We start from the raw sequence: 21598 nt of genomic DNA, 5'->3' as shown, positions 1-21598 counted from the left end.
ACAAGAGATAAGGAAGGCCACTTCATAATACTAAAGGGAGCAATCCAACAAGAAGAAATAACTCTGGTAAACATATATGCACCCAATACAGGAGCACCCAAATACATAAAAAAAAACTCCTGGAGGATATCAAGGGAGAGATTGACAGCAATACAATCATAGTAGGAGACTTTAATACCCCACTATCACCATTGGACAAATCCTCTAAACAAAAAATCAGCAAAGAAACATCAATCCTAAATGACTCACTAGACCAGATGGAATTAATTGACATCTTCAGAACATTTCACCCCAAAGCCACAGAATATACATTCTTCTCAAGTGCACATGGGTCATTTTCAAAGATAGACCATATGTTGGGACATAGGCAAAGTCTCTTCAAATTCAAGAAGATAGAAATCATATCAAGCATCTTCTCAGACCACAGTGGCATAAAACTGGAAATCAACTACAATAAAAACAACCCAAAGAAATCAAACACATGGAGACTAAACAGCATGCTATTAAACCATGACTGGGTTACCAGAGAGATCAAAGAAGAAATAAAAAACATCATGACAACAAATGACAATGAAAACACTACAATCCAAAATCTATGGGACACAGCGAAAGCAGTCCTGAGAGGGAAGTTCATAGCTCTACAAGCCTACTGCAAAAAACAAGAAACAGGGGTAATAAATTACCTAACCCAACAACTCAAAGAGTTAGAAAAAGAGCAACAAGAAAAGCCCAGTGTAAGCAGAAGGAAGGAAATAATAAAGATCAGAGCACAGATAAACGACATAGAGACCAAAGAAACAATACAAAAGATCAACAAAACCAAGAGCTGGTTCTTTGAAAGGATAAACAAGATTGATGAAACTCTAGCCAGGCTCACCAAGAAGCAAAGAGAGAGGACCCAAATAAAAAAAATCAGAAATGAAAGAGGTGAAATAACAACAGATCCCGCCGAAATACAAAGGATTGTTAAAAAATACTACGAACAACTCTATTCCAACAAACTGGACAACCTGGAGGAAATGGACATATTCCTAGAAAAATATAACCTTCCAAAACTCAATCAGGAAGAATCTAAACAGCTCAATATGCCAGTAACTATGGAAGAAATTGAAGCAGTCATCAAAGAGCTTCCGGCAAACAAAAGCCCGGGGCCAGACGGCTTTACAGGAGAGTTTTACCAAACATTCAAGGAAGAACTAAAACCTATCCTCCTCAGACTATTCCAAAAAATTCAAGAGGAAGGAACACTTCCAAGCTCCTTCTATGAAGCCAGCATCACCCTAATACCAAAACCAGATAAAGACAACACAATGAAAGAGAATTACAGGCCAATATCCCTCATGAATGTAGATGCCAAAATCCTCAACAAAATTCTAGCAAATCGGATCCAGCAGTACATCAGAAAGATCATACACCATGACCAAGTAGGGTTTATCCCAGGAATGCAAGGATGGTTCAATATCCGAAAATCAATAAATGTGATACATCACATAAACAAATTGACAGATAAAAATCACATAGTCATATCAATTGATGCAGAAAAAGCATTTGACAAAATCCAACACCCTTTCTTGATAAAAACTCTCAACAAGGTGGGAATAGAAGGATCATACCTCAACATAATAAAAGCTATATATGATAAACCCACAGCTAACATCATACTCAATGGGCAAAAACTAAAACCATTTCCCCTAAGAACAGGAACAAGACAAGGATGCCCACTCTCACCACTCCTGTTTGACATAGTACTGGAAGTATTAGCCATTGCAATTAGACAAGAAGAAGAAATAAAAGGCATCCAAATTGGAAAAGAAGAAGTAAAACTGTCCTTATTTGCAGATGATATGATATTGTACATAAAAAACCCGAAAGACTCTATCAAAAAACTAACAGACTTAATAAATGAATTCGGCAAGGTAGCAGGATACAAAATTAACGCCAAGAAATCTATGGCATTTCTATACACCAACAGTGAACTTACAGAAAGAGAGACTAAAAAAGCAATCCCATTTTCCATCGCACCAAAAAAATTAAGATACTTAGGAATAAACCTAACCAAGGAGGTAAAAGACCTATATGCGGAAAACTACAGGACACTGAAAAAAGAGATAGAGGAAGATGTAAACAGATGGAAGAACATACCCTGTTCATGGATTGGTAGAATCAACATCATCAAAATGTCCATACTACCCAAAGCAATCTATAGATTCAATGCACTCCCCATTAAAATACCAACAGCATATTTCACAGACCTAGAAAGAACTCTCCAAAAATTCATCTGGAATAAAAAAAGACCCCGAATAGCCACAGCAATCCTGAGAAAGAAGAATAAAGTAGGAGGGATCTCAATACCAGATTTCAAGCTGTATTACAAAGCCACTGTCCTCAAAACAGCCTGGTACTGGCACAAGAACAGACATATAGATCAATGGAACAGAATAGAGAATCCAGATATCGACCCAAACCAATATGCGCAATTAATATTTGACAAAGGAGGCATGAGCATACAATGGAGTCAAGACAGTCTCTTCAATAAATGGTGTTGGGAAAATTGGACAGATACATGCAAAAAAAAATGAAACTAGATCACCAACTTACACCATACACAAAAATAAACTCAAAATGGATACAGGACTTAAATATAAGACGGGAAACCATAAAAATACTAGAGGAATCCACAGGCAGCAAAATCTCAGACATATGCCAAAAGAACTTTTTCAGTGATACTGCCCCTAGGGCAATGGAAGCCAAAGAGAAAATAAACAAATGGGACTACATCAAAATAAAAAGCTTTTGCACAGCAAAAGAAACCATCAACAAAACAGCAAGAAACCCCACTGTATGGGAGAACATATTTGCAAATGGTATCACTGATAAAGGTTTAATTTCCAACATCTACAGGCAGCTTATACAACTTAATAAAAGGAAGATAAATGATCCAATAAAAAAATGGGCAACGGACCTAAATAGAATCTTTTCGAAAGAAGACAGAAGGAAGGCCAAGAGACACATGAAAACATGCTCAAAGTCACTAATTATCCAAGAGATGCAAATCAAAACGACAATGCGATACCATCTCACACCTGTCAGAATGGCTATCATCAACAAATCAACAAACGACAAGTGTTGGCGAGGATGCGGAGAAAAAAGAACCCTCGTGCACTGCTGGTGGGAATGCAGACTGGTGCAGCCACTGTGGAGAACAGTATGGAGTTTCCTCAAAAAACTGAAAATGGAACTCCCATTTGACCCAGTAATCCCACTCCTAGGAATATATCCTAGGAAACCAGAAACACCAATCAGAAAGGATATATGCACCCCTATGTTCATAGCAGCACAATTTACAATAGCTAAGATTTGTTAACAGCCTAGGTGCCCGTCAGCAGATGACTGGATCAGAAAACTATGGTACATCTACACAATGGAATACTATGCTGCCATAAAAAAGAAGGAATTACTACCATTTGTAGACACCTGGATGGAATTAGAGAACATTATGCTAAGTGAAATAAGCCAGTCAATGAAAGAAAAATACCACATGATCTCACTCATTTAGGGATAATGAAAAACATTATAAACTGATGAACCAAAAGATAGTTACAGAGGCAGTAAAGCATCAAACAGAGTGTCTAATTACAGCGGTAAGGTTAGGGAGAGGTGGGGGAAATAAGAGATCAACTGAAGGACTTGTATGCATGCATATAAGAGTAACCAACGGATGCAAAACATTGGGGGGTGAGGGCAGGTATGGGAGTGGGGTGGGGGGGGCAATGGTAAGATATGTACACATATAATACCTTAATAAAAATTTGAAAAAAAAAAAAAGAAAGGATGTACAATCTTAAAAAAAAAATAAAATAAAAGCAAAGAACCTTTTAAAATAAAAAAAAAGAGGAAGAAGAAAAAAGTAAACATAAAAATTATGAACAACAAATACATATCTATCAACAAGTGAACCTAAAAATCAAGTGAATTAAAAACTTGAGGAACAGAATAATCTGGTGAATATAATAGAATCAGGGGCATAGAAAGGGAGTGGACTGATAATTCTCAGGGGGAAAGGGGTATGGGGGGTTCAGGAAGAGACTGGACAAAAATCATACACCCATGGATGAGGACAGTGGGGGGGAGGTAAAGGCAGAAGGTGGGGTGGGAACCGGGTGGAGGGGAGCTATGGGGGGAAAAAGGAGAAACAATTGTAATATTCTGAATAAAGATTTATTTAAAAAAATATATCATAACCTTTACATACATTTGAAAACTAGTACCAAACCCATGAGTGGCAGACATCAGTGGCAGACAGTTCTTCGTGAGCAGGTAGATTTGAGGGCCCTGTGCTGTTTGCGTTGCCCAGGGTTCAGGTAACATAGCCTTATCCCGGGAGACAAAAGCCAAGAGGTTTTTGGAAAGTGCAGCCCTGCCTTCATTTCACCGTGCGCTTAGAGATGGCAGTTTCCTTGCTGTGCGGGCGGTAGTTGTCCACAAAGCAGCGATACGCGATACGCCGCCTGTCCCCTCATTCCACAAGGGATCCCACAATAGTGTGATAATAAGTAAGAATTTTGAAATCAGTAAGAGCGATTTTAAAGTATATAATATTATTTCCGTTCCCAAGTTTGTACATAATATTATTTTCCGTTCCTCAAATGACATTTAATCTTTGCCTTAAAAAAATACCCAAAGAAAATGGCTTCAATGGCAGTGCTGTTATAAACTGTCTGACAAATAGAGGCAAGTTCATTTGTCCTTTCAAAATAGTGCCTCATGCATTCACAACCAATATCTAAACCTCTGAAATACCGACAGCTAAGCAAAGTCTCAACATTATTTCAAGAAATGAAGGAAGAGAAACTAGCAAAGCTCAAGCATGAAAGCAAAATAATCAAGACATAAACAGTGAATTCATGTACAGGGGTGGGCAAAAGTAGGTTTACAGAGTGTATTTTTGTAATATTTATTCTGGTATTATGTATTTGTAGTACAATGGTAAACCTATTTTTGCCCACCCCTGTATAAGCATAACACTAGAGTTTATCATTTCTCAAGGGACAAGGTCAAAATCCAAGTATAAGAAAACATCATGTTTAGGAAATTAGTCCGTGGTCCTCCAAGGCAGTGTGCATCGGAAACTCCTGAGGGCTTGTTCAGGGACTGCGGGCCTCCTCCCTCCACCCTTGCCCCAGGTTAGGGTTCAGTAGGTCTGGGGTGAGCCCAAGAATTTGTATTTCCAATAAATTCCAGGTGATGGCCCTTTGAGAACCATACAGCCACCTGTGGCCACCCTCCCTGCTTGCCTGGACCGGATGTGCTGGCAAGAAGGAAGATTCCCAGATGCCCCTCCGAGGTGCTCTGGGCACAGACCAGGGTTGAGCTATTATCCATCTGCTCACACTAAGGCTGCCTCGCCTGACAGCCAACAGGGGCCTCTCTGTCACCCTGTAATGCCCCCGGTGTGCCTCAGGGAGTCAGGCATGACTAGTCTGGGGCCCTGGGTTAAAAGCAGGTTGAGGCTCCAACGCCCATAGTAAGGCAGTGGCTCAACCCCACGTGCTCACGTGAAGCACCTGAGCTCCTTTCAAAGAATACCCAGTCCTGGCTCCACTCCAGGCACCTTATCAGAACATCTAGGGCAAGCGGCTGGGGCTTGTCCTGGTTTTTTGGCTTTTGTTTTTAATCAATAGACTTTATTTCTTTTTTCTTTTTTAAATATATTTTATTGATATTTTAAAGAGAGGAAGGGAGAGGGATAGAGAGCTAGAAACATCGATGAGAGAGAAACATCGATCAGCTGCCTCCTGCACACCTCCCACTGGGGATGTGCCCGCAACCAAGGTACATGCCCTTGACCGGAATTGAACCAGGGACCCTTCAGTCCGCAGGCCGACGCTCTATCCACTGAGCCAAACCGGTTTCGGCTAGACTTTATTTCTTAGGGCAATTTTATATTTACAGACAGAATGAACAGAAAGTACAAAGCATTCCCATATACTCCCTTCCACACTCCACCTCCTCTCTCCTATTAATAGTGCATTGGTGTGGTGTACTTGTTACAACTGCTGGCCACTCAGGAATTGGTGAACATTGGGAGGTTATTATTAACTAAAGCCCATCGTTTACATCAGCGTTCACTGTTGTACAGGTCTGTGGTTTTGGCGAATGCATAATGTCATGTATCCACATTGTGTATCACACACAGTGGTTTCAGCCTTGCTGTTTAAAAAAAACAAAACAAAACAAAACAAAAAAAAAAACAGAAGATTCAAAGGAACAGCCAGCTGAGAACTAGTAATTTAACAATTATCAAGAACAGGTAACAAAATATTATTTCCGTATATAATAACCCCATCTTTGTTATTTCTTTAAATTCCTCATCTGGTTCCAAGTAATGATGAACAGCAAAATCAAAAGGGACTGGAGGTCAATCAGAATAAAAAGCAATAAAGAGATGCACACCAAATAAAGCCACTTGGATGCTATCTGCCAGTAACTGGCAGAGGCCTAACGTTTGCTAACACGCCGCATTGGCATCCCCCTGCTGGGTGCCACTAGTGGAGTGGAAGCAGGTAAAACTTCTTTGGGGGAGTATTTTGGCACTATCTACCAAAGTACAACTGCACCAACCCTTGTGCCCACCAATTCTGCTTCTAAAAATCTATTGTGTAAAGGGGCAGAGGTGCAAGGTTATTTGTTGCAAAATTGTTGGTAATGGCAGAAGATTGATAATGATAAGCTGAATGCCCATTAGCTGGGACTGGTTAAATAGATGATGGAACATTCATGAGGCACTATACAGCCTAACAAAGGCTGCTCTTTGTGAGCCATTATGCAAAGACCTTCAACAAATAAATACGTGAAAATGCAAGGTGCAATGCAGTTTATAATATTCTACCCTTTGGGGAAGAAAGAAGGATAAAAAGTAAATACATAAATTAATTTGTTGTATAATTATAAAAGTAATCATATTGGAATAATCTACAAGAAACTGATTGGTTGCCTCAGTATGGGGTAGCTGGGACAAGGGTTGCAAAGAGTATACTATATTTGTACCCTTGAACTTTATTATTTTTTTTAATATATTTTGTTGATTTTTACAGGCCGATGCTCTATCCACTGAACCAAACCAGTCAGAGCTGTACCCTTGAACTTTAAATCATCAGGATGTATTATACTAAAAAGAATTGGTGTTGTTTTTTAATATGTTTGTATTGATTTTAGAGAGAGAGGAAGAGAGAGGAATAGAGAGATAGAAACATCAGTTGGCTTCCTCCTTCCTCTATCCCCAGTGGATCGAGACCAAAACCCTGATTGGGAATCAAACCCATGACCTCTCGGTTCATGGGCTGACACTCAACTACTGAGCAACACCAGCCCTGTAAGAATTTGTTTAATGGGCCCATTTTTAGGTCCAGCAATTTCAATTTTAGGAACTGATTCTATGGGAGAAGAATTAAATTATTGTGCAATTTTTCATTGATAAGTACTATAAATTTAAAATCTACATTATAAAAGGCCAGGGGCCGTCATGACCTAAACGACCAGATGGATGACTGGTCACCAGGAAGTGCATGGAGTATCTCTTGGCCCCTCCCTCGCGGCCCACAGGCTCCTATCACAGCAAGGCTGGCAGCCAGCAGGCAGATGGTGCAGTGGGGGGTGGGTGGGGCAAGGTCATTAGCCTCTGGCCCAGGGCCAGGCCAGAGGCCTAATGAGCTCGCCGCTGCCGCGGTGGCTGCAAATCAGGCCCAGAGAGAGGCCCAGAGAGAGAGGCAGGGCCTGATCCGCAGCCACCTCGGCTGCTGGTGAGGCCCAGAGAAAGAGAGAGACAGGTCCTGATCCTCAGCTGCCGTGGAGGCTGCAGATCAGGCCTGGAGATAGGCCCGGAGATGCTGACTGGCATAGAAACTGACCAATCAGAACCAAATCTGGGTGAACTGCAAGGAGCCAATGGCTGCCTAGGAGGCGGAGCTTTTGATGCTGACTGGCATAGAAACTGATCAATCAGAACCTAATCTGGGTGAACTGCAAAGGCAGAACCTAAGGTGGGGGCTGAGGAGGAGTTTTAAGAACAACAGCTGTTTGGTGTAAGGTATAAGAAAGCAGTTCAATTTTTTAATGACTGGTTTGGCAGTATAGTGCATATGGCTGGCTATCAGTCCAGATATAGGAATTATGCATTTTTGTCTGCCAAGAGCATCTCCTCCTGCTGAAAAAGGCTTTTCCCCCCAATCAAGCAATCCTATCCTATACAATCTATCTATACTAAGAGTAATATACTAATTAGACCGGGTCAACCGGCTATCTTCCAGACGTCCAACTTCCTTCTGGACAAAGCCATGGTGGTGGGGGCCGAGGCAGATGCAGTTAGGGGCGATCAGGCCAGCAGGGGAGAGAGTTGGGGGAGAGATCAGGCCGGCAGGGTATTAGGGGCAATCAGGCCAGCATGGGAGGGCAGTTGGGAGCAACCAGGCCAGCAGGGGAGGGCTGTTGGGGGCGAATTAGCCAGCAGGGGAGCGCAGTTAGGGGCGACCAGGATGGCAGGCAGAGAGGTTAGGGGCTATCAGGCAGGCAGGCAGAGGGATGAAGGGCAATCAGGCAGGCATGCAGAGTGTTAGGGGTGATCAGGCAGGCAGGCAGGGGAGCGATGAGGACCCAGCGGTCCCAGATTGCGAGTGGGATGTCCGATTGCAGAGGGTGCAGGCTGGGCTGAGGGAACCCCTCCTGTGCACGAATTTCATGCACCGGGCCTCTAGTATTATTATAAATGATAAGCAGAAAAATTTATAATATATAAATTATAATACATTATAAATTATAAACAAAAAAATCTGGTTTTATTTATAATATGAAAAATAAGAAACAACTTAATTGTCCAAAACCAGGAATTAATTTTGGTTTTGGAAACAGTGCTGCTTTCGAATGCTGAAATACCATGTAGCCATTTAAATGGTAGTGGAGAAGTATATTCATGGTATAGAAAAAATGTTCATGAGACTTGACTGAGTTTTTAAAAGGCAAATTAAACAAACAATATGCATTGTATTTTGTCATTTAAACAAATATTTACAGGGTCATAGAAATAAGACTAGAATGTGGTTTACCAAAATTTGATAGTATTTCTCTGGTATAATTACGATATTTTTATTTTTTTCAATTTATCTATATCTTGTGGATCCTTTTACTTTTACAATGAACATGTATTAGATATATTTTTATTTATTTAGTTAGTTAGTTTTACAAAGCCAGGGCACAGATTGTAGCCTTTAAAAAAGCATTTTATTTTAAAAAGAAGAAGATTCCCGATAGAAATGGCTGCTGGTCAGCCAACTTCAGAAAGCAAGGAAGACATCTAAGAAGCCCATCGGTGGCAGAATGTGAACTTCAAGAATAACATCAAGGAATTGGATCTTTGGAGGGAGTTGGGGATTCATTATTCTGAAAATGGAGAAATAAAAGAATTAAACATTTAAACTTGCACTTCTATTGGTTGAGGGGTAATTTCTTTTTACAGTATTCCAGCTCATAAATGAAGAAGGAATGATAGAATTAGAATATCACTACTTTGCAAATCCTTAAAAAATAATAGATTTAGGTAATGACCATCAGTGGCCACTAACATTACAAAACAGAAAGGCACCCAACATAATGTGCTCTCAGATGGAAGTGCCCAGCACCACCTATGAGGTGTTCTTGCCAAAAATCTAAGCTGTATCAGATCAGATCTCATCCTAACTACCAGTTCTGAGAAAATACAGGGAACAGAAGAATATGCTGAACTACCATCAGCCAAAATATCAGCCAAATACAGAAAGGGGGAAATTATGCAGGATGAGATTGGATAAGGGGACACAGAGCCCAGAAGATCTAGGACATGGATTGGTTAGGGGAAGGACCCAATGCAGCAAGCCCCTGCAGGCCTAGGAAATTGATTGGCTGGTTTCAAAAAGCACCTCGTCCTGCCCTGCCCGGTAGGCATGGCTCAGGGGTGGAGCATTGACCTAGGAACCAGGAGGTCACCGTTGGATTCAGGTCAGGGCACAAGCCTGGTCGCAGGCTCGATCCCCAGGAAGGGACAAGCAGAAGGCAGCTGATCCATGATTCTCTCTCATCACTGATGTTTCTCTCTCTCTCTCTCCCTCTCCCTTCCTCTCTGAAATTAATATATATATATATATATATATATATAATGTATGTATATTTAAAAGCGCCTAGTCCTTCCCAAGCTTAAAGCAGCCACCTGGGACCCACAGCAGACCACATGGGCCCCAATGGTGCCTAGGCACAGTGCAGCCCACGTGCCAGCCTAAGCCAGCCGGATGGGGCCAGGGACTGAATTGCACTGAGCCCATGGCACAGAGTTTCTGGGCCTGATGACAAGGAGGCTGGACTTTTTCCAGAGCAGGACAGACAGCTGAGACCTGGGGACATTTATTTCAATCCCAACGAATCTTATCACTAAACCTTATTCTCCCATGTGTGGGTCCCAGAAATGCTTTTCTTACAACTCCATGAAAAGACCCCATTTCCATCAGCAACAGAGCTATGGACGAATTTTTTGTGTGATTATGTTTTTGCTTTTTAAAAATTGTGATATCGTGATTATGTTTTGCTTTTGAACATTAAAATGTTTAAAGGTAAGATGATATGATGTTGTATAGGTAGAGAAATGGTTTTCTTTTCTAAATTCTTCTGGCTGGACTAGTAATCAAATTAACATGAGACAGATTAACAGGATAAAATTACCAAATATATATATTAAATATATTTTTATTGATTTTAGAGAGGAAGGGAGAGGGAGAGAGAGATAGAAACATCAATGATGAGAGAGAATCATTGATCGGCTGCCTCCAGCACACCCCCCACTGGGGATTGAGCCCACAACCCGGGCATGTGCCCTTGACCAGAACCAAACCTGGTACTTTTCAATCTGCAGGCTGATGTTCTATCCACTGAGCAAAACCGGCGAGGGCACCAAATATATTATCGAAAGGAGTTTTTTTGGGTAAAATATGAGTTTTTAGGGGTGAAATAGGCAACTTTAGGAAATTTTAAAAATTAAGGGGTCCATGAAAAAACACACAAGGCCACAGAGTTGCAAAACAGTACATTTCCATAAGACAAGGGAGCAGCAGAAGTTACATTTCCATAAGAGAAGTGAGCTGGGAGTAGCAAAAGGTACACATTTACAGAATAAAGGGAAGGAAGAAGAAAGCCCAGAGGGAATAGAACAATGAGGGAGGAGAGACCACATGTCCCACGTGAAGTTCCCATGTGAGGTTCGACCTTTGCGCTCAGGAGTTGCTATAATGACCAAATCAGAAGGGGATGGTGACCAATCAGAGGGATATCAAGGCACAAAGATCTGCAGCCTTTATAAACTACTAGAGGCCCAGTGCATGAAATTTGTGCACTGGGAGGGGGGAGGGTGTCCCTCAGCCCAGCCTGCACCCTCTCCAATCTGGGACCCCATGAGGGATGTCCGACTGCCCGTTTAGGCCCAATCCTGGTGGGATCGGGCCTAAACGGGCAGTTGGACATCCCTCTCACAATCCAGGACTGCTGGCTCCCAACTGCTCACCTGCTTGCCTTCCTGATTGCCCCTAACCACTTCTGCCTGCTAGCCTGATCACCGCCTAACCACTCCCCTGCCAGCCTGATTGATGCCTAACTGCTCCCCTGCCAGCCTGCTTGCCCCTAACTGCCCTCCCCTGCAGGCCTGGTCACCTCTAACTGCCCTCCCCTGCAGGCTTGATCACCCCAACTGTCCTCCCTTGCAGGCCTGATCCCTTCCAACTGCCCTCCCCTGCTGGCCTGATCGCCCACAACTGCCCTCCCTTGCAGGCCTGGTCCCTCCCAACTGCCCTCCCCTGCTGGCCATCTTGTGGTGGCCATCTTGTGTCCACATGGGGGCAGGATCTTTGACCACATGGGGGCAGCCATCTTGTGTGTTGGAGTGATGGTCAATCTGCATATTACTTTTATTAGATAGGATAGAGGCCTGGTGCATGGGTGGGGGCCAGCTGGTTTGCCCTGAAGGGTGTCCCGGATCAGGGTGGGGGTTCCCTTGGGGTGTGGGGCGGCCTGGGCGAGGGGCCTGTGGTGGTTTGCAGGCCGGCCACACCCACTGGCGACCCAAGAGGAGGCCCTGGTATCTGGGGTTTATTTATCTTCTACAATTAAAACTTTGTAGCCTGGAGCAGAGCCAAGCCTTCTGCTAGCTCCATGGCAGCAGCCATTTCTGTTGGGATTTATTTATCTTTTATAATTGAAACTTTGTAGCGGAGGCCAAGGCAGGCCAGGGCTTCAGAAGCTTGGCTTCCTCCATCGCCGGGGGTAACCCTAGCCTCCTGCTCTCTCCAGCTCTGTGGCTGCCACCATTTTCATTGGGATTTATTTACCTTCTATAATTGAAACTTTGTAGCCTGGAGTGGGCCAGCCAGGGTGTGCGGAAAGCTTGGCTTCCTCTATCACCGGGGAAACCCAAGGCTCCCTCCTGCTCTCTCCGTGGCTGCAGCCATCTTGGTTGGGTTAATTTGCATACTCGCTCCTGATTGGCTGGTGGGCGTGGCTGGTGGGTGTAGCGGATTGATGGTTAATTTGCATATTACTCTTTTATTAGATAGGATAGGGAAAAGGGACTTGGTGGGACTCTTTCCCCCTCCCCACGTGGGAGTCTGTACTTGTTCTTCAATAAATTTTCACCTTTGCTATACTATCTTCCATCCATGGTTTCATTCTTCTACTGAAGCACAGTAACTTACATCGTGTATAAAAAACTGCTGTTTGGCCCTAACCGGTTTGGCTCAGTGGATAGAGCGTCAGCCTGTGGACTCAAGGGTCCCAGGTTCGATTCCGGTCAAGGGCATGTACCCTGGTTGCGGGCACATCCCCAGTAGGGGGTGTGCAAGAGGCAGCTGATCGATGTTTCTCTCTCATCGATGTTTCTAACTCTCTATCCCTCTCCCTTCCTCTCTGTGAAAAAATCGATAAAATATATTAAAAGAAAAAAGGAAAAAAACCTGCTGTTTGAATTCTCTGCTATTGTTAGATAGTCCCTAGTCCTGTAAACTCTGTCACTTTAAAGACAGTCTCTTATTCTATAAAATGACTTTGTTTTTAGTTCAAATAATAGAAAAAGATAAACTTAACTGTCTGACCTTGCAAGCTACCCATCCAATGTAACAGACTAATATAGACTAATACTGATAATAATTCCCATATTCTTATGCCAAGTACTAACTCATTATGTATTCAAGATTACAACTGTCTGTAACAATAACTCACACAGAGCCCTTTGTAATATCTGCAAGCAAAGAGGCTCAAAAAGTATAAATACGGGAGACTTCCTGTATGTGGTGCTTAGAGATTTGGAAGAGACACCTCCCTCTGGGCCTCGCGCAATAAACGACTCCTAATTAATTGGTTCATTAAGGTGTCTTGTATCTCATTCAATGATTTATGATACAACACTACTCCAATGGACAAAGAGCTGGGAAAAAGCCATCCTGCCCAGGGAACACCGTGCGATCCAGTCCAAAATTCCTGTTTCATTATGTGTGTACATATGAGACCCAGGACACACTGGGCAGTTGAGATCTATATGCCATCTGGACAACGGAGAAGGAGGCAGGGGTCTGGGATTTCAAAGGGACAGTAGGTAATTCATAGGTCAATGAGAAGGGAAACACATTCTTTCCAGGCCCCCCAGAAACAACAGGATACAGAGGGGGTTCTAATAAGAATGACTTGGGTCCTCCCTGTCTGCCATGCTTAATTCTTACGTGGTAAGGTGAATATGCTAAGGCTCTCTTCCTGAAGCAGGTCTTTCTATCTGAATTCCTTTAGGGAGGGAAGGGGGAGAGGGCAAAGTTTCTAAGTCTTTTTTATCTTAAAAATAACCACCTTAAAATAATCAATATTCCTCAAAGGCATATTTTGGGATGGCAAACTGCTTCCCCTCAATATCTGGGATTTCCTTCAAAATAATATCTAATAGTGTCAAGTGGAAGTGACTGGGCGTGCACTACAAATGAAATTAGCCGTGAACTGATCATTGCTGAATCTAAGTTATAAGTGCATAGAGCTTCATTATACTTTTAGAAACAGTTGATATTTTTTCATTATAATACAATTAAAAGAAAGATAATGATGCCTGCCTACCCTGTCCCCCCACTCCCAGCACAGAGAGTGGTGGGCTGAGGCTGCCAGCTTGGCTTCTGGGACAGAAGGGAGGGAATTGAAGAGGCTGAGCACACTTGGCAGCTAGTATCGGTGAGGAAAGCTGGCCGGTTTGAATCAGTGGGGAACCAGCTGAGGCCTGAAACTGGTCATGAAAAATAAAAACCAAGGACTGGGGTGGGCCTAGGGGCTCAACAACTGCTCACCTGTTGGTCTTCACGGTTGGTCTTCCTATTCGCCTGTTGGTCTTCACTGAACAACATGCCTGTCAACAACCATGAGTCCTTGACTCTGAAACAGTCAAAAGAGCATTTTACAAGTTTTAGGCACACCTGACACTCTGCTAGCTGAAGGAGATTCATGAAAACAGCAAAGACAAAATCCTGACCCTCAGGAAACTCAGCATTATAAAAAGGCTAAAGGCTGTATTGGAAAGCAATACAACTTGAATGTGTGAGCATGACCTACACAAGCAACATGGAAATAGGAGGAGCATCGAAGCTTGCCTTTAGGAACCAAGGAAGGTCTCACAGAAGAAATAAGTTTTGAGTTAAAACTTGAAGACTGCCCTGGCTGGGTAGCTCAGCTGATTAGAGCATTGTCCCCATTCATCAAGGATGTGGGTTTGATCCACCAGTGAATGCAGGATAAGTGGAATAACAAATCAATCTCTCTCTCTCTCTCTCTCTCTCTCTCTCTCTCTCTCTTTTTCTCTCTCTCCTCCCCTCTCTCTTTCTCTACCTTCTTCTCTCTCTAAAAATCAATCAATAAAGGAAATTTTGGGGGGAAAAAACCCACAAAACTTGAAGAGTTAAGTCGGTATTTGCCAGGACAAGAGCCAGGAGCAGGATTTCATGAAGTAGAGAAGGAATTTGTAAAGCATAGCATGGAACTGCAAGGCTTGCTCTGGGAACTACAAGTATTTTGTTTTGCTGAAACATAGCAGGGGGGTCCTAGTAATACCATTGTACTTACCCAGCTATCCTATATAATAAAAGAGAAACTGTAAATTGATTGTACCTCCACTATGCTCACCAGCCAATCAGGAGTGAGTATGCAAATTAACCTGACAAAGATGGTGGGTTAATTTGCATACACAGGCGCTGGGCAGAGAGCAGAGCTGGAGAGCCGGTGGAGAGTGGAGTGGCTTGGGGAACTTGGCCTCCCAAGCCACCAGACAGAGAGCAGAGAGGAAGAGCTGGCAGCTTGGAGGACTTGGCAGAGTGGGTGGCCATGGGAGGAAGACAGAGCAGGAAGGGAAAACCAAGAGTGTGGGGAGCACCAGGAATGCTGGGAATCGTAGTTCTGGTGGCATACGGATCTCCTAGACCAGTGGTTGGCAAACTGCAGCTCGCGAGCCAGATGCAGCTCTTTGGCCCCTTGAGTGTGGCTCTTCCACAAAATACCACGGCCTGGGTGAGTCTATTTTGAAGAAGTGGCGTTAGAAGAAGTTTAAGTTAAAAAAACTTGGCTCTCAAAAGAAATTTCAATCGTTGTACTGTTGATACTTGGCTCTGTTGACTAATCAGTTTGACGACCACTGTCCTAGACACTAGAGCAAAGTGAGCCTGGAGCAGGTTACTGTTGCGGTGGGGGATGGAGGGAAAGCAAAGATAAGAGACATAAGTAAAATCAGAGTGTTTAGGAAAAATTAAAGGGAAGATATCCTAAAACTTCCAGGAAATCTCTACCAATAAAGCAAAGAAAAAAAATGCCTCTATTATTCTGTGAGCAACAAACCAAACTGGGTTGGGGTCTCAGACAATTCGCTCATATGATTGCAAAGACAGACAGAAACTCCCAGCTTGGAGAGGGCTCCCCTGAGGGCTCCCAGATTGGAGAGGGTGCAGGTCGGGCTGAGGAGCCCACCCCCATGCACGAATCTTCGTGCACCAGACCCCTAGTTAGTTAGCTAACAGGAAAGGAGCAAAGGGGAGGCCAGACAATACAGGTAGCCATTTGTGCCCAAAAGCTGCAGTTTAACACTCTCCAAATCTGTTCCCCACAGACCCTGGGGAAAACTGAATAGAAGCATGCCCAGTGCAGTCTAGGTGGCAGGGAAGGGTGCTTGCCTGTCAGTCATCCCTGGGAACAGGGCATTGGCCAGAGTAGGTGTACAGGCATGGTCCCTGCAAGCACAGGAAGATTTGGTATTTAAGCTCCTAACTGAAACAAAGCGTAGCTCCTGCCCTTCTCTCTCGCTGCTCCTGCCTGACTCCTGGCATGTGGGGCTCTCATGCCCTGCGCTCACCCCTGTGGCCCACAGCTGTGTGGACCCCACACGCCATGTACTAATGGACTACAACTAGCCTGGTGCCCTGCCGACTCAGCTCCACCAGGGAACGGAAACTGGACACTGGCATTGCTTTTAGCTCTGCTGACCCCCAGTTTCACCCTTTCCAGGACTAGTTTAAGGGAAACGGGACTTTGCAAATGGAGGAATGTAATCCACTCAAATAAAGATTTCCACCACATATCATCCTCCTCTGGGGGCCTCCGGAAATCCTTATTCCAGCGGCGCCCTAAGAACCCCACTACCACTAGCAAGGGAGAAACTCCACAGCACAACTCTCCAGGAGCATTGTGCCTTACTTACCTCCCTCTCCCAGGCATGCGGTCCTTCCCGCCTTTTAAACCAGTTTCCTGATGCGAAAGGGACATGAAATTTCAACTTCCAGGGAAACTTAGGGATGTGGGCCAGGCTGCGTTTTGGAGCACAGTTTTTAAACACAGTCCAAGACAGATTGATAACAAACAGAAAATGTGAGAGGGTTTAAGGCCCAAAAGAAAGACCTGGTGGGAGTGGCAACAACCTACTTGACCAGTATAGGAGCTTGTACAAAGGAGAGAGGTGAGTTAAAATCAACTTCTTTTCCTGCAGAAGTTTTCAGGGCAGGTTTATTTATGTCCAAACTAGTTCTTTTGTTTTTTTATTTATTTATTACTGTACAATTTAAGTTTGATGCACTTACTTCAAAACTACATTTTATAGCCCTGACTGGTTTGGCTCAGTGGGTAGAACATGGGCCTGCGGACTGAAGGGTCCCGTGTTCATTGCAGTAAAGGGCACATGCCCAGGCTGTGGGCTTGATCCCCAGTAGGGGGCCTGTAGGAGGCGGCCGATCAATGATTCTCTCTCATCAATGTTTCTCTCTCTCCCCTTTCCCTTCCTCTCTGAAAGCAATAAAAAAAATTAAAAATTAAATGGTTTTAAAAAAATTCTTCATGAACATCCGCTGAGTGGTTTTACACAATCCCGCTCCCACGCCTCGCGGAGAAGCTTCCCGTTTCTCGGCGGTCACTTACCCGTGGCTTCCGGGGCACCGGGGGTCCCCTTGCACAAGGCTGACCGGTGGCTACGGCCGCCTGGGCGCAAGCGAGGGCGTGGGCTACCGCGTGAGCTCCTCGTCCGCGGGCTCCTCGGGCTCTTGGACCGTGCCACTGAGAGTCACCCGGGGCTCCCGCAGCCCATTGCCCCTCCCTACGCAGCCCCTCCTATTGCCCCCATAGCTCCGCCCATTGCCCCATAGCCCCGCCCCTCCAGTCACCTGGCCCCTGCGCTCCTCCTGTAGCCCCGCCCCCTCCTGTCGTCTTACCCCCGCCTCTGCTCCACACCCGGTGCGCGTGCGCTGCGCCCGCCCACCATTCGCGCTCTCCCGCTGGCGGCGGACGCTCGGCCCTCGCTCCTCAGCTTCCTCCGACGCTGGCGCTCCTGCAGGCCCGGGGGAGCCCCGCCCGGCCGCTCCTCCTCGCTGGTGGTGGGTCCATGGCGCGGCGGCCCGAGGCTGGCGGCGCGGTCCGCGGTGCGCTGGCGCTGCTGGCGCTGCTGGTGCTGGCCTTGTGCGCGCCGGGGGCCGGGGGCCAGGCGCTCGAGTGGTACTCGGCCGTGGTGAGCCTCCAGTACGTGGACCGGCAGACGAACAGGACCGTGTGTAGCGTCTCGGAGAGCGGCCGCTTCGGCGACAGCTCCCCCAAGGAGGGGGCGCTGGGCCTGGTGGGCGTCCCGCGCGCTGGGGACGGCGACCCTGAGGGTTGCACGCCGGACACACACTTCGTGGTACCCCCGCCTGGCGGCCACGGAGCCGCGCCCTGGGTCGCCCTGGTGGCGCGTGGGGGCTGCACCTTCAAGGACAAGGTGTTGGTGGCGGCGCAGAGGAACGCCTCGGCTGTGGTGATCTATAACGAGGAGCGCCACGGGAACCTCACCGGGCCCATGTCCCACGCGGGTGAGCGGGCTGGGCGCTCTAGCAGGGCGGGGGTCGGTCCCAGACTCAGGGAAGCCCTGGATTTGCTGGGCGACCCCCCTGGGGTGCTGTTAGGAGGGACGCCAGCCTACCCACAGATTATACCTTCGCCTTGGGCCCTTTTCCGAGGGCCGTGGGGGAGGGGGGCGAAAGAAATTGAAATCCACAGGGGGAGGAGTGTGATTCTAATCTGGATAGTCTCATGATTGCTTATCGTGGGTCCCTTTCCACTCGGCGTCCCCCAGAGTCGGGTGGGGCAGGAACCTGAGCTTCCCCCAGGTCACTGAAGGGCTGGCTGTCCCTTCCCCAGAGTAAAGGGTGCTTGGTAGCACCGGTTTCTTGACTTTCTGAAAACATGTCTGAGCATTCTCAACTGAGCCGGAAAATCGGACTTACCTCTGAGCCAAAAAGCCTGGATTTAAGTTTGGGTATGTTGTCTCACTAAATGTAAGGTTATGATACTGGCTTGACTGCCAATCAGATTCGTTTAGCCTTGAGTTTAGATGAAATTTTTAATGCCGTGTTGATTCAAGAAAAGATCTTGCTTTTTGCGAGGTGAGCCTTCCTACTTACTCATTCCCCAGGGCAACAGGTTGCTTCTTCAAGAAGTAACGATCGTTTAAAAGTCGTCTTTTGTAAGATATCGTCAGAATTGAATCCGAGTGCCTTTTGACCAGTATGCAGCAGAACTGTTTTTCTGTTCTTGCAAGATCATGACTCATTCTGAACTTACTGTTATTAAAATCTTTTAAAGTTTCTGCTACTCCTGCAAGTTTTTCACTCTATTTTGGCTTTCTGAATGCAAGTTCAGAACCTGACAATAAAGTGAAGACAGGAAAGTGTCTTTGGATTTGTCCTACTTTAGCCGAGTGATAGGAACGGAAGTCAGTTGAGAGGTGAGGATGTGGACACAGGTTGCCTGGAAGGGTTTGGGAGGTGCTGAGACATGGGCAGAAACTGTGGGCCAGGGTGGGTGGGTGGCGGATGATGAGGCATATTTGAAGTGGGAAGGGATGGTCTGCTAGAGATGGGATAGAGAAGAGGAATCTGGCAGAGGAGGGTCTTTGAGAGATGGTGTCCAAGACACTTGTGGAGGGCTTGACCTCAGATGGTAGAGGCAAAATTCCTCAGTTGCAACAGAAAGGAAGTGGGTTTGGAGAGGAAATGGAGATGTCCATTTAGAGTATTGGGCAGTTATTCCAATGATTACAAATCTACCCAATTGTCATTGTACCCAAGCCTCTCATGAAAAGTCCTGCCCATTAGATTGCACATAGCATTCCAGATACATCCGATCCAGAGTGTTTCCCGAGTTAGGCAGTTGTGTTAGGATTCCCTGATTCTGGGTCCTTTCAATCACTTCTCAGTCTACAACATCTTAATGTGGTAATTTTCTTTCCAATGGCAGACTCATCAGCCTGCAGTTTCCTAAATCTGCATTGTTTTAAAAATATGTTTTCATTGATTTCAGAGAGTATGGAAGAGGGAGGGAGAAACATCAGTGATGAGAGAGAATCACCGATCGGTTGCCTCTGCACACCCCACACTGGGGATCGAGCCCACAACCTGAGCATGTGCCCTGACCAGGAATTGAACCATGACCTCCTGGTTCATAGGTCGTTGCTCAGCCACTGAGCCACACTGGCAGGACTTAAATCTGCACTTTTTTATAACAACACTAACACCTTTCCAGACTAACAGGACTGGTCCTAACTATGGTTCAGCAACCTTGCTTGTATTATTGACATACAGTTTATCCAGGCCCAGGAAAACACTTATTTTAACTCTTCTCCTTGTAAGCATTTGTTCCCATTATCAGTGTCCATTCTAGCCTTGTTGCCGTGAGAATAATTCTGTTTGAGAAAAATGAAGAAAGGAACAGCAGTTTTTTTAATGTGTGAAAGTACCCAGTGCTTAGGCATAGCGCTCAGTGTTCTCTATACCAGCGGTTGCCAGACGGTGGTCCGCCGACCACTGGTCCGTGAGGTCAGAAAGGTTGGCGACTGCTGGTATACAGCAGCTCACATAATCCTCCTGACAGCCCTTTATGGTGGTATTTTAGCCCCATTTTGCCAATGAGGAAACTATTATTCAAAGAATTTAAATGCAACAAGGTGATATAAGGTCATATCATTCTTTGTTGTGGGAGGGACTGTCCTGTGCATTACAGGATATTTAGCAGCATCCTTGGCCTCTACTCACTAGTTGTGACAACATGTCTCCAGATATTGCCAAGTGTTGGGGGCAGGGGCGGGATGAGGAGTGAGAATGACTAAATCATCCAACTTTTTGCACCACTGAAAGGGAGATGAACAGTTTGGTAGCAGTATGACTAATGGATTAAACATAAGAAAAACTGGAAGTAGAGAATCCAGTTAGACTGTTGGGCTAGTCCAAGTAGAAATATAAGGGCCAATATAGTGGTGACTTTAAAGATGGAAAAGAAGGACCCTCACAGAACTTGATCCAATTGGGGGTAAGGGTACAAATGTATCATGACTTTTTGAGAATGGGATAGAATTAAAATAAAATGCATGTAATTAAGTCAGAAGAACCAGTTCTGACAAATTTGAATCTGAAATGTTACACACAACCTTGAAGGCAGTGCAGACTTAGGCTTCTAGTATTTTGTCAGAATGAGGCTAGAGCCAGTAAAAACCTTGGATTCAGTGGTTCTCGGTGCTCCTGTGTAACCCTGGTGTTAGACAAAATTGGTGGAGATGGCCGCTTCTCAAATTGAATCATGAGAGTCTCGGAGAATTTCTCCAGTTTTTCTAAACATGTTGCTTGATTCTACTAGAATTCATTATAAGACATTTTGGGTTTATATCAGTATTATAGTGTGTCTTTAAAATAAAGCATGACTTTAAGATAATTATCTGTCAGAACAGCTATAAGAAGTGTTACACTAATGCCCAGAGTGGATGCCCTTTAGCAAACAGGTATTGAGCCAAGTATTGTGTCTTCTCAGAGACAGAAATACATAAGACATATGCCTGCTTTGAGGAGTTTGTGCCTAGTGAGAGCAATAAGCAACAATGAAGATATTGCAAAGATGGCTAGAAGTCAGTTTGAAAATGATCAGTAAAAATTGATACAAGTCAAATAATTGAAATGAAAGCACTAGAGGCCCGATTCACAAAATTCATGCAAGAGTAGGATGTCCTTCCCCCGGCTGC

The 21598-nt window shown here is 44.9% G+C and overlaps 1 protein-coding gene and 1 long non-coding RNA gene across 5 annotated transcripts in view; one reads left to right on the top strand and one right to left on the bottom strand.

Moving 5' to 3' along the window:
• Positions 1-8806: 8806 nt before the first annotated feature.
• LOC308257407 lies at positions 8807-17701 on the bottom strand. Its single transcript, XR_013961582.1, has 3 exons — positions 17482-17701; positions 14382-14466; positions 8807-9432 (listed from the first exon to the last, which is right to left on the bottom strand). It is a non-coding gene; the product is annotated as an uncharacterized lncRNA (long non-coding RNA).
• Positions 17702-17789: 88 nt separating this feature from the next.
• Positions 17790-21598, top strand: part of RNF149 (ring finger protein 149) — a 38590-nt gene continuing 34781 nt past the window's right edge. For 2 of the 4 annotated variants that reach the window (XM_080683463.1, XM_080683462.1), the window contains exon 1: positions 17790-18401. In XM_080683463.1, the coding sequence (XP_080539589.1) occupies positions 17942-18401 (460 nt within the window). In that variant the 5' untranslated portion in view covers positions 17790-17941. The remainder of the gene's footprint in view (positions 18402-21598) is intronic. The other 2 variants (XM_080683465.1, XM_080683464.1) reach the window with 1 other exon arrangement.

Source organism: Plecotus auritus (assembly GCF_963455305.1).
Source record: "Plecotus auritus genome assembly, chromosome: 8".
NCBI lineage: Eukaryota > Metazoa > Chordata > Mammalia > Chiroptera > Vespertilionidae > Plecotus > Plecotus auritus.
This window is presented reverse-complemented; position numbering and strand designations above follow the sequence as displayed.